Genomic DNA, 14,956 nt, shown 5'->3' on the forward strand with positions numbered 1-14,956 from the left:
ATTAATATGATACTTCCTATAGGGTTTAAATAAAAAAGAATATGCGGACTTAATTGAAGTAAAAAAGCTTAAAAAGCCAGAGAGAGATTTACACATTTACATGTTTATCAGAAAGTCTCTACTGTAACCCATTCTTAGTTTGAACCTTCTTACTATCATTGCAGATGAAGCTTTTGGAAGCTACACTGAATTAATACTTCTTCCTCAACTGTAAAATATACCATACACACACATAATACTAATATGGTTAAAAATTTTAAATACCTTTAGGTGCTAGTTTATGAAGATCAGTTTGGTTACGTAATTCTTTGTTTAGAAAATAAATTTTGTTCTAATACAGTTACTAGTTGGTAGGAAGAAAGGTATATTTATGATAAATCGAGTTTTGACCTGAAGACTTCTTCTCTCCCCATAAAGGTTAAAAAAATTGCTGTTTTCGTCTCAGATAGTTTTGTTCATAAAAGGAAGCAAAATGATACTTTTCTAAGAATACTCAAAAATATAAGTTTTGTGACAGCTTGTCATTTTATAATGTAAAGATTATACAATACTTCTCAATTTTACATCTGTAATACTTCATATATTAAACATGAAATGATGCTTTTTGCACAAACTTTTTAAAAAAAGATTATTCCATGGACTTAGTTTGTAATCTTATTAAACACTGATTAAATGTAATGACTGAATTAATATGTCTGCAACATGTACTCAATGAAATGAAAATGTTAATGACACTGTCAAGCACCAACTCCAGAATTAATAATATCTGTATCATTTCTAGTTGACATCCTGCCCCACAAAATAAAGCAGTTTAAGTATTTAAGTTACATATCTAGATTATAACAGTGATTTATGCCACCAAAAAAGCCTAACAAAGTCCCTGGGGAAACCAAACTCATACTAAAAAATAAAACTGAAAAAACAGTAATACTAATCTTTTTTTAAAAGGCCTCTTCCGCTGTTGCTGAAATGTGCATTCAGTAGCATAAGCGTGAAATGACGAGGGCAATTCACTCAGTAAAGTGCTAGTGCAGGTGAGGTCTGCATAGGCACGGGGTCTGAGGGCACGGACTTCTAGCAAGTGTGATGTAGACGCCACTACTGACATGCATGGATGACTGATGGGAAGTTTGAAAAGTAAAGGTCAACTTACTGACGGTTCCAGCAAGGTCCTGTCCTATCACAGCTATTGTTAGTAGGGGGAAAAACAAAACAACAACAGTGAAGAGATAGAAAACTGTTCTTTTTCAAAATCAAGGGGATTATACAATTTAAAATTAGTGTTATCAGTATCCAAAGTCTTTTCAGAAAGTATGAAAAGCATTTCATTCAGAGCAAGATTTAGTAGCACTGTATTTTTTACTAATCTTAAGAAATTCAAATCAACATTTGATACAATTTAAATTATCCAAGATTCAATTATATTTCAAGAATTTTACCAAAGTAACTTTAGGTGATTTAAAACATCCTGATAATGTAAAACTATACTAAAGAAACTGATTTATTAAATAAAATACATAAAAGAAAAATATAAAGTATTGAAATGCTTAAAATATTAGAAGAACTCAGCATGTCCTCATGGGACTTTTCATAAAATAAACACACTGGTCCCAGGAACCAGGATTCTCTGTTTCTTGCCAAAAACGGTGTAACAGTAAATATACTCAGTCTATTTTACCACCAGTTGTTTATAGCTAAATGCAAAACATGTATTCTTCAAAGCAATACTGTAAAATATTGATAACAACATCTAGCTTTTTTATTTGTAGATTTAATTATTTCTCTTTTTCTACCAATTCCTGTCATAGTTAAAATATTAAAAGCAGAATTTCTACATTTTAATATAGTGACACCAATAGGTCACAGGGCATGCCTGTGTAAAGAACAACAAATACTCTAGCTGAAATGTAGGCACTAACACTGCTGAATGATGTGGTCACTTAAAAAAAAAAACAAAACTGAGCATTTATTAACACTTTCTATTCATGACACACCTAGAATGGGGGAGGGAGGAAGGTGAGGGAAAATAGGGAGAAGGAAAAAAGACCTGAGAGTCAAGAGCGAGAGAAATGTGTATCTCTCAAAATAACCCAAGAAGGTAAGTAACAGTATCCCCAGTGGAGAAACAAGTCTCTAAGAAGTCAATTACTGAGAAAGAATAAAATATCATAAATGTTATTTACAGAGCTGGGCTCCAAATTACTATGCCAGGCTACCAAATTTATACACATAACACGTGTAATCTTGATTTCGTTATCCTTAACGGCCATCTTATAGCAAAAATATTAATATCAAGAAATGGACATCGCACACAGTATGACATTTCATGCTAGCATACCGCGGATTATCAGAAAGTTATGGATAATGCTGAAGGGCAGGTCCCTGCTAGTCATGGCCTGATAAAAAGTGGTCCACTGGAGAAGGGAATGGCAAACCACTTTAGTATTCTTGCCTTGAGAACCCCATCAACAGTATGAAAAGGCAAAAAGATAGGACACTGAAAGATGAGCCCCCCAGGTCGGCAGGTATCCAATATGCTACTGGGGAAGAACAGAGAAATAGCTCCAGAAAGAATGAAGAGGCTGAGCCAAAGCAGAATGATGCCCAGTTGTGGATGTGTCTGGTGCTGAAAGTAAAGTCCAGTGCTGTAAAGAACAACATTGCATAGGAACCTGGACTGTTAGGTTCATGAATCAAGGTAAAATGGACAGAAATCAGCAAATTTAATACAGATGACCATTATATGTACTACTGTGGGCAAGAATCCCTTAGAGGCAATGGAATAGCCCTCAAAGTCAACAAGAGTCCAAAATGCAGTACTTGGGTGCAATCTGAAAATGACAGAATGATCTTGGTTCATTTCCCAAGGCAAACTATTCAACATCACAATAATCCAAGTCTATGCCCCAACCAATAAAGACGAGGAAATTGAAGTTGAATGATTCTATGAAGATCTACAAAGCTTCCTAGAGCAAACACCAAAAAAAGATGTCCTTTTCATCACAGGAGATTGGAATGCAAAAGTAGGAAATCAAGAGATACCTGGAGTAACAGGAAAGTTTGGCCTTAGATACAAAATTAAGCAGGGCATAGGCTAACAGAGTTTTGCCAAGAGAATCCAATGGTCATAACGAACACCCTCTTCCAATAACACAGGAGATGACTCTATACATGGACATCACCAGATAGTCAATACTGAAATCAGATTGATTATATTCCTTGGAACATTTATCAGCTTACTTCCTTGTTTAATATCTCTCCCCTGAACTATATCCCAGTAAGGGTGAAGATCATGACTGTTTGGTTCATCACTGACCAACAATACCTAACATAATACATGGATCTCACGTTTATCTGCTAAATGCCATGTGGCAGGTGGTTGTTTTCCTTCCAGACTTAGTGTGAGAATTGTAGTGAGAATCTTACACTTGTTTAGTTACAGAACATTCCCTTCTCCACCAATTCCAACAATCACTCTTAGCCATCCCAGAAACTAGCCTGGGGCAGGGTTTCCACAGGAAAAAAAAGAGGTAGTCCAGGTAAAATTACCCAGAGGTCTGCAGGTTGCAGAGCAGGGATTCAAACTCCTATAGCACAGGGCCAAGTTCCCACCCATCCCTTTATCTGATAGCATGCAAGATCACTTTTTTGTTGCCTTAGGTTTTTTAAGTGTAGTATTTATTTATTACCCCCAATAAGCCACACTTAAATTCCATGTGTTAAACTCAGAAAATTTTAAATTTATAAAAATGACCCTAAAGGTGCTTTAGTGATTACTTTCATATTTGCCAACAGATAGGCATGTTACTGCTTTAAACTTTCTTCAGCAAAATATGAAAACACAACCTGTAAATGAAGTCCTCAACCCCACTGCAAAAGCTCCTGAAGAGGTTTTTAAAAAACAAATGTATGAAAGAAAGTCAAATATATGAAATTCAGATTTAGTAAGCTTTGGATGACATCTATATTCTTTATAAGCCCTGTTAAGTGTTTTTGTTGGGGGTGGGGGTGGAGCCTTGAGGGTGGAGCCCAAGCATGCTTATTTTTTAAAGCTCCTGGTGATTTAAATATGCACCTAGTATTGAGAACCACTGTAAATCAAAACCTCTGAACCCCATTCCAACAAACAATATAGCAAAAATATATTGAGTGCTTTTACATGCTTTTTTACATTCATTATCTCATTTTTATTACCAGCACAATATTCCCTGTGACCATTAACTGGATTCAGGTGTAAATAAACATGTTGATCTATGTTCTGAACTGTGACCCTATAAATATACAGAAATCAAATTTGTAAAATCACAGAGTTCATTTAGTGAGCCAAATAAGTTTAATTTGCTATTCTGCTGTAAGGTGGCAATAACGATAAAATCCCACCACTGGCATACTTTTACTGTGCACTAATTATGTACCAGTTATGATACTCAGAGTTAGATATCCTAACCCTCACATCACAAAGTAACATTCCTGGCTTGCCCCTCGTTTATGTGAGAGTCTTACTTGTCCAGATAATGGGTCATCTGACAACAGTGAAGAGATGGTATGATCTAGAAGGAACATACTGAGGCCTAAGAGTTCAGAGGTGAAAACTGCTGTGAGGGTGACACGGTTGAGGTGCCGCCTGTGAGTGTGCGTACAAGGGAAGGAATAGAAGTGAAAGCCAACAAGAGCAGAGGAAGTAAAGAAAATATGAAACTGTGTTTCCAAGGACACTGAAATCACCCAGGACAACAAAGAACTGGCTTTGACTACTCCTTCTGAATTGACCCATGAATGCTTCATTCTCATGTTTAATCTATTTCAACTTTTGTCTCCTAAACAGGGCCCCATAATGGGGTCTGCTCTCCTTGGGTCTAATGGTGGCTTCCCAGTTTCAGACTTCCTATAGTCATGTTGGAGTCCTAGACAGTCCAAACATATTCCATATCAATCAAACCCCCACTTAGCCAGAAGAATAGCAAAAATGTTGTCAATGTTATTACTCTGAACTGCATCCCTTATATTTTTCAAAGATTCTCCATTTTTTAAAATTTCTGATAGACTTAGTTAAAACAAAACAAAAATACCAGAGGATACAGAGGAAAAATACCAGACAAATTATCTAACTAGCAGATAAAACACTTTAAGATTGACTTTGAATCTGAAAAGCAGCAGCGCTACAAAGCTGCCTAGAAGCAAAAATCTCACTTTAAACAAATGTCTTGTTTTCTACTACACTCTCAAGTAGGTCACCAGTATTTCTCATACCTTATTCCTCTCTCCTTATGTTAATCTCTTTTCAAATGTAGCTCCTGTACTAAACCTAAAATTCTTTTTCTGCTCAGACCCTTCTAAGCTAACTAATAACATTGAGAAAGAGGCTCCTTCCAAGAAAATGAACTTGGCCCTAGTAACTCAGTCCACTGACTGTCAAGGCAGATTTGGGCTGCTACCAGAAAATGCTATATTATCTTCATTGCTTTCATTCACATCTAGCTGCTGCTGCTACTGCTGAGTCGCTTCAGTTGTGTCCGACTCTATGCGACCCCATAGACGGCAGCGAACACAAATGCTGAATCAAATTCTCCTGCAACTAGGTTAAGCAGATTGATAAATAGAATTAAATGAATAGTGCAATCAGAAGAAAGTAAGTCTTGGTTAACACAATAGTTATTTGAAGGAAACTGGCAAATAAAGCAATCAGCAATTGGTGTCTAACTGAACTGAATTCTCAGATATTGTGCTTGACAGAATTACTACCATAGGTTTCTCCATTTTAATTTTTTTTAACTTGATAAAATTTATCATTTTGTATCATTTGATAAAAATTACTTCTGGAAGTTCCAACTTGTCAATGTCTAGACTGATGCACAAAGGTTTTGCCAGTCAATCTGCTAGTGGGCACAATAATGACCAACCTTGCTAGTCAATCTGAACAAATGATAATTTCTACCACTTACTGAGGAACAGACTGTTAACTGTCTCTACAAGGAGAAATAATTTTTAAGTAAGACATCATATCTAGTAAGCTCACAAGAGCGCTTCTGAATTATTAATTAAATATATATCTTCCACATTTCACATGCTAATCTATTATTTAAAATTGGTATAAATATCTGCTGAACTTTATATTATACTTAAATGTTGAACTGAAAGGTTTTGTCTTATTACTGTTGTAGAGAATTACTGAAAAACAAGAACAAAGCTATGTGATACATGTCTAACACTAAAACAACAGTAAGGAACAAAAGCCCAGATCAAAAAAATATAACCTTTATATCCAGGCAACGAGGTGAGTGGTTCCTGATTTGGTGCTAGAAGACAATGTTCAAGGTCACCTGGGAATTAACTGCTTGGCTTACTATATGCTTCTAAGTCTTCAAATATGTATTCTTAAGGATAAATGTCTTAAAGAGCTTAAATAATCACTTCACAGAGGAACTAAAATTAGAAAGACTTTACTATGGTTTTTATCCTCTTATTTTATTGATAGTGGCATCAATGGGAGGAGAGGTTCAAAAAGTACTTTTAAAGCTGCCTTGCCTATTTATATTACCAAGGAACATATTAATATAAAATCTGAAATATATAAAATACAGTACCTGAAACTGAACTCTTGGACACTGGATCAGAGATAAATTGGTACCAATTTTCCTTACAATACTCCGAGATGACCCATATGGCTTCCCAGACCAAAGAACCTGAGGAAGAAGGAAAGACCAAAAGTTCAATGACAAGACTTACAGAACTGTTCATACAAAAGCATCAGACAATTAATTGCATGACAAGCTGACACATTAATTATGGAATCAGAATGCTCTATGTTACAGGAAATGAGCTGATATTTTTCAATTAAAAATGTAATAATATATATAGCAGGCTATTATTAATGCAGTAAAGCTTAATGTGAGGCATCATATAAAAATGTAAAGAACAATTAGTGGGAGTTGCTTAGAGGTTCAACCCCTGGTCAGAGATCTGATCCCACAAGCTGGCATGCCCCCACCCCAAAAAAAGAACTACGAGTAATTGTAAAATATCATATTTGGAATAAAAACTCATCTATTTTCATTACGCTTCCATACTATTCTGCAAAGGAAGCTATTTTATCTCCTCTGCTTTATTTTTAGAATTTTATATATGTATAAGTCTCTCAAAACTACAAGCTGCTTTTGTTACAATAGGCTTTCAAAACAAATGCAAATCAGTACAAAGTTCAGAATCTGAATTTGTACCATGCATGATGCTTCATTTTGTTCGCTTATACAAGAAGGCCTGGCCAAGGGTGAGTGGGGGCCAAAATCCAGTTGTACTACATTTTCTCATGAGGCCCTGTCTAGGGGGAAAGGTACCTTTTCCTAATTTATACAAAGGTACTAAATGGGTTGTGATAACCCTAATGAGCAGAACTTTTCAGATGAAATCATAATACAGAGGACATTATGCTACGCTTAAAGCAAAAACAAACATAAACCTCCAAAGCAAAAAGCAAACAAAAAATGCATGTTAAATGTTAAATCATTACAACATGTACCTTGAAACTTCGCCCCAAGTATATGCTCTTTCCTTAAAGAGAAAAACTATCCATCTGTTTTCAGTGCTATACCTGAAAGCCTGGACAGAAGAGGTAAAGAGAGGTAGTATGCTATTAAAAAGCAATTTTAAAAGACAAGAGGGAGAATGACGTGACTATTTACTTAATTCATTCAACTTAAATATTCAATTATATCCTAGCATAAATAATGTATTCTGGGCCATGAACATTGACCCCTTTTTAAAGTTACTCCATGCCCATTCTAATCTGAAGAATGGAATTACAGTTTGATCAAGCAGTGTTCGTGTAAAGAGCTATGGCTTCCGCCCATAATCCTAACCAGACCTCTAGACCATTTTAAAAGCACGTATAACTTGTAAAACAAACAGAGAGGCAGTCTGATCTCATATTTTAGCAATCAAATCCAATTTAAGGTTAACAGTATGAGTCAATGTGAGGATCATGGGGTATATATACCTCTGGCATCTGCCCCAGCCCATGTAATTGTCATCATCAATATGTTCAAAGTTTCAGAAAAATAACAAGGACCCTGTGTGCAGCACAGGGAACTATATTCAACATCTTGCAATAACCTATAATGAAAAAGAATCTGAAAAAGAACAGATATTTTCCTATATATGTTTAACTGAATCACCCTGCTGTACATGTGAAGCTCACACAACACTGCAGATTAACTATACTTCAATTGTTTTTTTTAATGCATTAAAAACAATGTTCAACGTTACACTGATGATTTTACCTGGGAGAGTTCTGGAAAGTACTAATAGCCTAACACTTCAACCAACAAAAATTATATTAACTCCTGCTTTAGAGACACAAATATTTTTTAAGAAATAGAAAAGGATGATATAGATTGGAAAACTGGTCAGTGGAAAGACATCAATACTGAAATAAGAACATTAAACAAAGGATACAAGAGAGGAAGCTATGTGAAGCTTAGAAGGGAATTACGTGGAGTTGAGGAAAGGAAATTATCCACACCAATGATCATACAGAGGATCATCACATGAATAGTATTAATAACACATGAGAACTAACAGCAGGAAGATCACCTGACCAGAGGAAAAAGGGAAGAATAAGAGGCCAAGAAAAAATAAGGACAAGTAATTCTAAAATGGACAGTATTCAAGCAAACTCTTTACCTTATACACGTTAATAGACATAGATCTTTAAAGAAAAAAAAAATCCATAGGGCAATAGTAACTACACCAGTCAACCATTTCTGATGTCTTCTATTTAGCCACAAGTGAAAACTCTATGATGTACAAGTAGAACACTATTTATGCATCATAATGTGACAGTTACACAGCCTAATGTGAAACCTTTCGTCCCTCCAGTAAGCAAAGATCTTACCTGCAGATGGAGAGGACAAAAAAGCTCACAAAGAAAAGTTCAGAAAGGACTTGCCAAGGTCAGGAACTAAGATTTCTGCCAGCTTTTAGCTTTCCTTGGTATGCATGCTTCAGGACTACGTTTCAACTACTATCTTCCCATTTGCTTAATATCAGAAGGAAAGACTTAGCAGGTGCCTTCCACAAAAGAAGGTGGCCAAAGACTCAGTTTTTACTTGTAAGGAATGAGTAGACTATTTAGGATTTTTGTACAAAGTTAAGGAAAGTAAAAGAACAGACTGCTTTACGTGATTATTTCTTTAAGTATACATAGTGGACTAACATAATGTGGTTCTTCTGTTACTTGTGAACTGCATAGCATTTAGCACCAAAAAATACGAAGCAAGGGTCTAAATGAGCTAGTGACTGGGATATTCAGAAAGAGGAGGAGCCGTAAACTTTACTGGATTGAAGAAAAAGTTAGACGAAGGAGCAGCTAACTTCCAGGAACTCTAAAACTAGGTCTGACTATTTTTTTCTATTCAGTCCTCATGGAGGGGGCAAAGTCGTAAACGGCTGTGAAGAAATAATGAACAGATGGTATGGAAAGTCACCATCTGTGCATGATGGGAGGCTGCACGGCCCAAGCGCATCTCCTGTCCTAACCGGTTGCTGAACTGGCTTGTCAGGATACTTGTTTGGAGAAGGAAAGGCTTCCTCTAAAGATAAACTGTCGTTAATATTTTCAGATGTTAGAGAGAGGTCAGGGAGAAAACTGTCATTACTAGACAATTCCATTTCATTAAGAAACAAGAATTCAATTCCATTAAGGAATAATTAAATGAATGGAATTATTAAATAAAATGTTTTGCTTTATTCATAAGAACTACTGATAAATAATGTAATAATGAATCGGGAGGGGGGTGCTTGCGTATCTGAGTCTAGTAATGACAGTCCATAACATGTAGCAACAGAGTTTGAAAGTGATGACAGCAAGGCAGGAGGATGACAACAGGAAAGCTATCTGTTCTTTTTTCAGTGTGCCATGCTATTGTCACAGTGCTGAAGTGTGAGGCTGGAATCCGAAGCTGTCATCTATCTCATTATGACAACTGCTCTCAAGCTTTATATGTTAATTCGTTTGTTATAGACTAGTTTAATCTGTATTTCTATTTGAGAGTCACCACTTAGCAAGAGAAAGTATAAACCTAATTCTAAATAAATTTTTTTTTCTCTAGAAAAACTATGTAATACTAACCCAAGGTTCTTATTCTGAGGTTCCCATATCTCTGAAATTATATGCAAAATTGTGTGCATACACAACATTTTTCTGGGAAGAAGGGTCATACTATTAATCAAATTTTTAGGGAGTCTAGGACCCAACAAGGTATAAATTCTTAATTCCACAGGAACCAGAGTGTGTGTTGGGGAGAAAGAAGTAAAGATATGAAGATGAAATTCGGTAACAATTTTGAACTCCCCAACTGAAGATAACCTTTGCCTCAGTTCTCTTCCTCCTTATCTAAACTCCTAGCCACATTCACACGCTTCCTCCAAAGCACAAGAGGAAAACAAGGGTACAATTCTCAAGTATTACTGGAAATACATTACTAATTCAAATTAGATATTTGCTATAACTTTTCAACGTAAAATACTGAGATTAACCAGAATCACATTAGATTCATAGCTTGCTTTCTCTAGTTTAAAAACACTTTTACTTAAGGGCAAAAATATAGTAATAATACACTGAGAAGAAAGTGTGGACAAATGTGAGTACAGCAGACCCCTGAACAACACTGAGGTTGGGGGCACCAAGCACTGCCCCACTTTCCCGACAAAATCCACAAGTAACTTTACAGTTGCCCCCATATCCACAGTTTCACATCCCCGGATTCAACCAACCATGGATCCTGGAGTACTGTAGTACTGACTACTGAAAAACATCTGCATATCAATGGATGTGAGCAGTTTAAATACACATTGTTCAAGGGTCAGCTGTATATAGTTTTAAAGTCAAACAAATGTTGAGGCCAAATGGAAGGCAATGAAGAGAAAACAGAGAGGCCTCAGCAACATGTAGGACTGGCTTTAAAAGCCAAGATTAAAATAAATAAAAAAATAAAAGTAGGCACTACCACTTATTGTCTGTTTAAAGCTGGCAAGTCATTGATCCCTCTATATTTCCCTTTCCTCATCTATAAAATGGGGACCTCATGCCTATGAGCATTAAATGAGATAAAAGATTTAAGTTTGTATTATTTAATAAATACTGTCATTTCCCCTACTATAAGAGGTAGTAAAGTACACTAAAAAAAGGATTTTGGAATCAGAATTGGATTCATTTTATAGCTCGGCCACTTATTAGTCAGGTAACTTTAGACAACTCAGTTAAACACTCTTGAATTTCAGGTTCCTCATCTGTTTAAAAAACAAATCATTGTCCTAGTGAACACAGATAATATGCCTAAAAGAACTGGGTATACTAAGCCAATGAATGATAGCTATTATGATGGCGCTGATTTGTGTGATAAAATACAAATAGGTTATCATCACCAAAAATAAAATCCTGATCTCACTTGCACTTTTTTTTAGGCAGATAAAAATACGTAAAGGATGAAAGCAGTTTTTGTTCTTGAATACATTCAAACACAGTACTGAGTTCATTTGTATATCTAACCAGTGAGAAATACATATTTTATCACTGAAAAATGGAACTAAAAAGTGGTTGATATTTTTTTTTTTTTTTTTTTGCTTTTCAGACTACTCCTAGGTAGCAGGCTGAGAGATTTAGGAAACAAAGATAGAAAATAACTCCAAAGGTTCACACTGCTTCATGTTAGGAGAAAATTTATTTTTATATAGACTCAGTTAACTGGTTAAAAGTGATGATCATATGTTACATTAAAAAAAAAATGGTATTTCCATCTGCCATTAGTAAAAAGGGCTGTCAGTTTTTATTACAATATTGGGAGCAAATGAATGCTCTCTTACCTGGTCCATTCTTTGATGAAAGGCACCCGTTTTAGAGTTCAAAATGAATAAAGCTAAATAAGCAAATTAAACCAAGTAAAGCATGTTATCTGTTCCTGAAACAAAATTCTGCACTTTGGCCTCAATCAGCCCTGGTCACATTGCCCGACTTCGGGCGGGGGCAGGAGGATGACAGAGCAAAATGGTAGGAAGTTCACTATCACTGACTATACCTACGCTCCATACAAGCCACTGGCAGGCATTGTACATACCCTGCCATTTAACCCACAGGCTCACTGTGCAGCAGCAGTTCTTCCCATCTGTACTCTGCAGATGAAGAAAGTAACTGGCAGAAATACATTTCAGACTGAGGTGTGTGTGCGTCCAAGACCTACATGATCTTTCCACTAAACTACACTTCTTACTAAAACTGCAAAGGAAAAGGAATCACAAACTGTAAAGCTTCATGTTGGGGGACTCATTAGCAACAAAAGCTTCCTGACTTTTCGAATGGAAAAGAAATTCTCTTGCTGTCAGTACTGAAATGTTCATCTGCCCCAGGTAGCCAAATAGTGGTAAGCAGCAAACAAGAAAGGTGGTATAGCGGCCCTAAGTGAAATAGGAATTGTGAGAAGATGTAACTGAAAAAGATGAAAGTATTAACTTTACAAACCATTTTCCCATTGCTTATCCTCAAGATGATAATCTCAAAATTATGCAACTATAAAAAAGGGTAATTTTATTTGGTTCTTTGCTTTTTATCTCCATAGAAAACATTTAACTTTGGGAGCTTGGGGGAATAAAAGTTCAACCTTCTCAACATAAAGAGACACAAAATAAAACCAAAACATAAAAGCAATGCAATTAAAAGTATACTCAAATTATGTAACTTGCCTCTATCTTTTAAGAAAACAGCTTAATTCCATGTCACCAATAACACCACATTTGAAAATGATATGTATTCCACAAAATATGCTTGGTACAACTATTGTTCTAATAATTTTACACTGGGTCTGAAAAAAAATTATGTATCAGTAGAATATATTTTTTAAATGTTAAGATTAGAGCATCTTTGGCATAGAATAACCATATTACACTAATTTTTTCTTTGTATCTGTAGCAGACATGACTTTTATTGTAAACAGTTGTGTGATAAACCACATTATAAAAGCATTCAATATTTCAATGTTAACAGTTCTACAACACTGAGTTGTCAAGCATTAGTCAAACATTTTATTCAGTGATTTATATATATATATGTATTAAAGCCTTTTCCTCACTAATAACAAATTCATTGCTTTTAACAGTTACATGAATATTGGGTAAATTTTCGATGTAACCCATCCCATAGGATGCTGGATAAAGATTCACTTCCATGATCTATATAGCAAGCAAATTAAACAGTACATATGTTGGCCATACATAGATTCATTTTTCCCAGAAAAAAATTATCAACATCCGGATTTTAAAAATGAATTTTGAGCACTCACCGATTGCATGCTTCCAACCTGTTGAAAAATCATCCTAATTAGGCGTTTAATCCAGCCAAGCATTTAGATGGCAAAATCTCTCCAAATTTGCATTTCAAGTACTTCAGGCATACATAGCAGCACATGGTCCATAAAGCATGCTGAAATTTGAAAATGCAAATACTAAAGTGAAATTATTATTATTTAGAATCTTTACTGTCTACAACATGTCTCACAAAGTCAGTCTAGTCTACAACATCTTAAATCTTTGTGTGTGTAATTAAAAAAATTTTTTGCTTGAGATCAGCTTTATATAAACTAGTATTACAATTGTTTTTCTGTTTTTTAACTTTTCCATTCAGGGTTCTATGTTGAAAGTGATGAAAACCTATTGTGGCTGACTTAAGCAGAAAATATATTTATGGAAAGACACCCAGTAGATAACAACCTTAGAAGAAACTGAGAGGCTACATAACCAGCAAAGACATCCAAAATCACAGCAAAAGTGTCTTGGGAGACACCTCTGCAGTTGCTACTGTGACTACTGACGGAACAGAAGCTCCCAGGTCCCCCTTCTCTGTCTCACTGGCTCCTGAGTTGCTCTCCTACTAGTGGCATTTGTTTGGTCAAATCTACCTGGCTACAGGGTTTCCCAGGTGGTGCAGTGGTAAAGAATCTGCCTGGCAGGAGACGTGGGTTTGATCCCTGGGTCAGGAAGATCCCCTGGAGTCAGAAATGGCAACCTGCTCCAGTATTCTTTCTTGCCTGGGAAATTCCATGGACAGAGGAGCCTGGCAGGCTAGAATCCATGAGGTCACAGAGTCGGACATGACTGAGAGACTGAGCACGCACCTGGCTATAGTGAGAAGCAGATTCTACCTTCCACCAAAATCATAAAGAATTCCATAAATATAAGGCAGGACTTCAGATGCCAGAAGGTCAAAAAAAAAAAAAGACAAAGTTCTTCCACACTCACTGGCGCTATGACCCTGCTACTCATCCTCCTCCCTTCCTCATCAATATACTGTGTATCTGACACAATTATGAACTTATGTGGCATAAACCAGTTTACTGGAAGGGCTGGTCTCCAAAGTGACAAGGACTATACACCAGACTATAAAGCAATGTGCTGCTTTCTTCTCAAGGAAGCCTTTAAAAAAAACTGTACTTTGTGATATATTTGATTCACATTCTGATATAAGTTTATCCTCTTGTGGACCAGAAATAAAATTTGTGGCCTACACTTTGAAAAGAACTTGATGAACAATTATAAAGAATGGAGGGGGGTGGGGTAGAATAAAGATGCCATAAATATGCCAGACGCTGGGTGAAACATGAACTAGAAGGAGACCAGCTCTAATGACAGATCAAAGTATGTAATGAAAGAGAAAGCACTAACAGGAACATACAATTTACTGGTAACTAAGGAGCGGTCACAACTACAACAGTGGTGAGATATTAATATATTTTAATATTACCAGCATCTATAATTGCTTATAAGAATGAATACTCTGAGAGGTAATGGGAATAAAAAGTACAGAGGGCCAAAAACAATGGAGATGACTGGCCAAAAAAAAAAACTGATCAGAGAAAAAGGATGGTTTTATGTAGGATTTGAAAACCTATCACCGTTTTCTGGTTTTTTTTTT

General features: G+C 35.9%; 1 protein-coding gene across 8 annotated transcripts in view; it reads right to left on the reverse strand.

Annotated features, from left to right (window-relative positions):
* The window catches only part of MTFR1 (mitochondrial fission regulator 1), a 60,001-nt gene that overhangs the window by 31,440 nt on the left and 13,605 nt on the right, over nucleotides 1–14,956 (reverse strand). For all 8 annotated transcript variants that reach the window (XR_015140803.1, XR_015140804.1, XM_086336801.1 and 5 more), the window contains 2 exons: nucleotides 13,329–13,468; nucleotides 6,585–6,683 (listed from right to left, as the gene is read on the reverse strand). Coding sequence is in view for 6 of the 8 variants with exons in the window: in XM_086336801.1 (XP_086192927.1) it covers nucleotides 6,585–6,683; nucleotides 13,329–13,391 (162 nt within the window). In the remaining 2 variants the exon portion in view is untranslated. The remainder of the gene's footprint in view (nucleotides 1–6,584; nucleotides 6,684–13,328; nucleotides 13,469–14,956) is intronic.

Source organism: Bos grunniens, chromosome 14 (genome assembly GCF_055505025.1).
Source record: "Bos grunniens cultivar Pamir isolate PY7600 chromosome 14, Bosgru_T2T1.0, whole genome shotgun sequence".
Classification (NCBI taxonomy): Eukaryota; Metazoa; Chordata; class Mammalia; order Artiodactyla; family Bovidae; genus Bos; species Bos grunniens.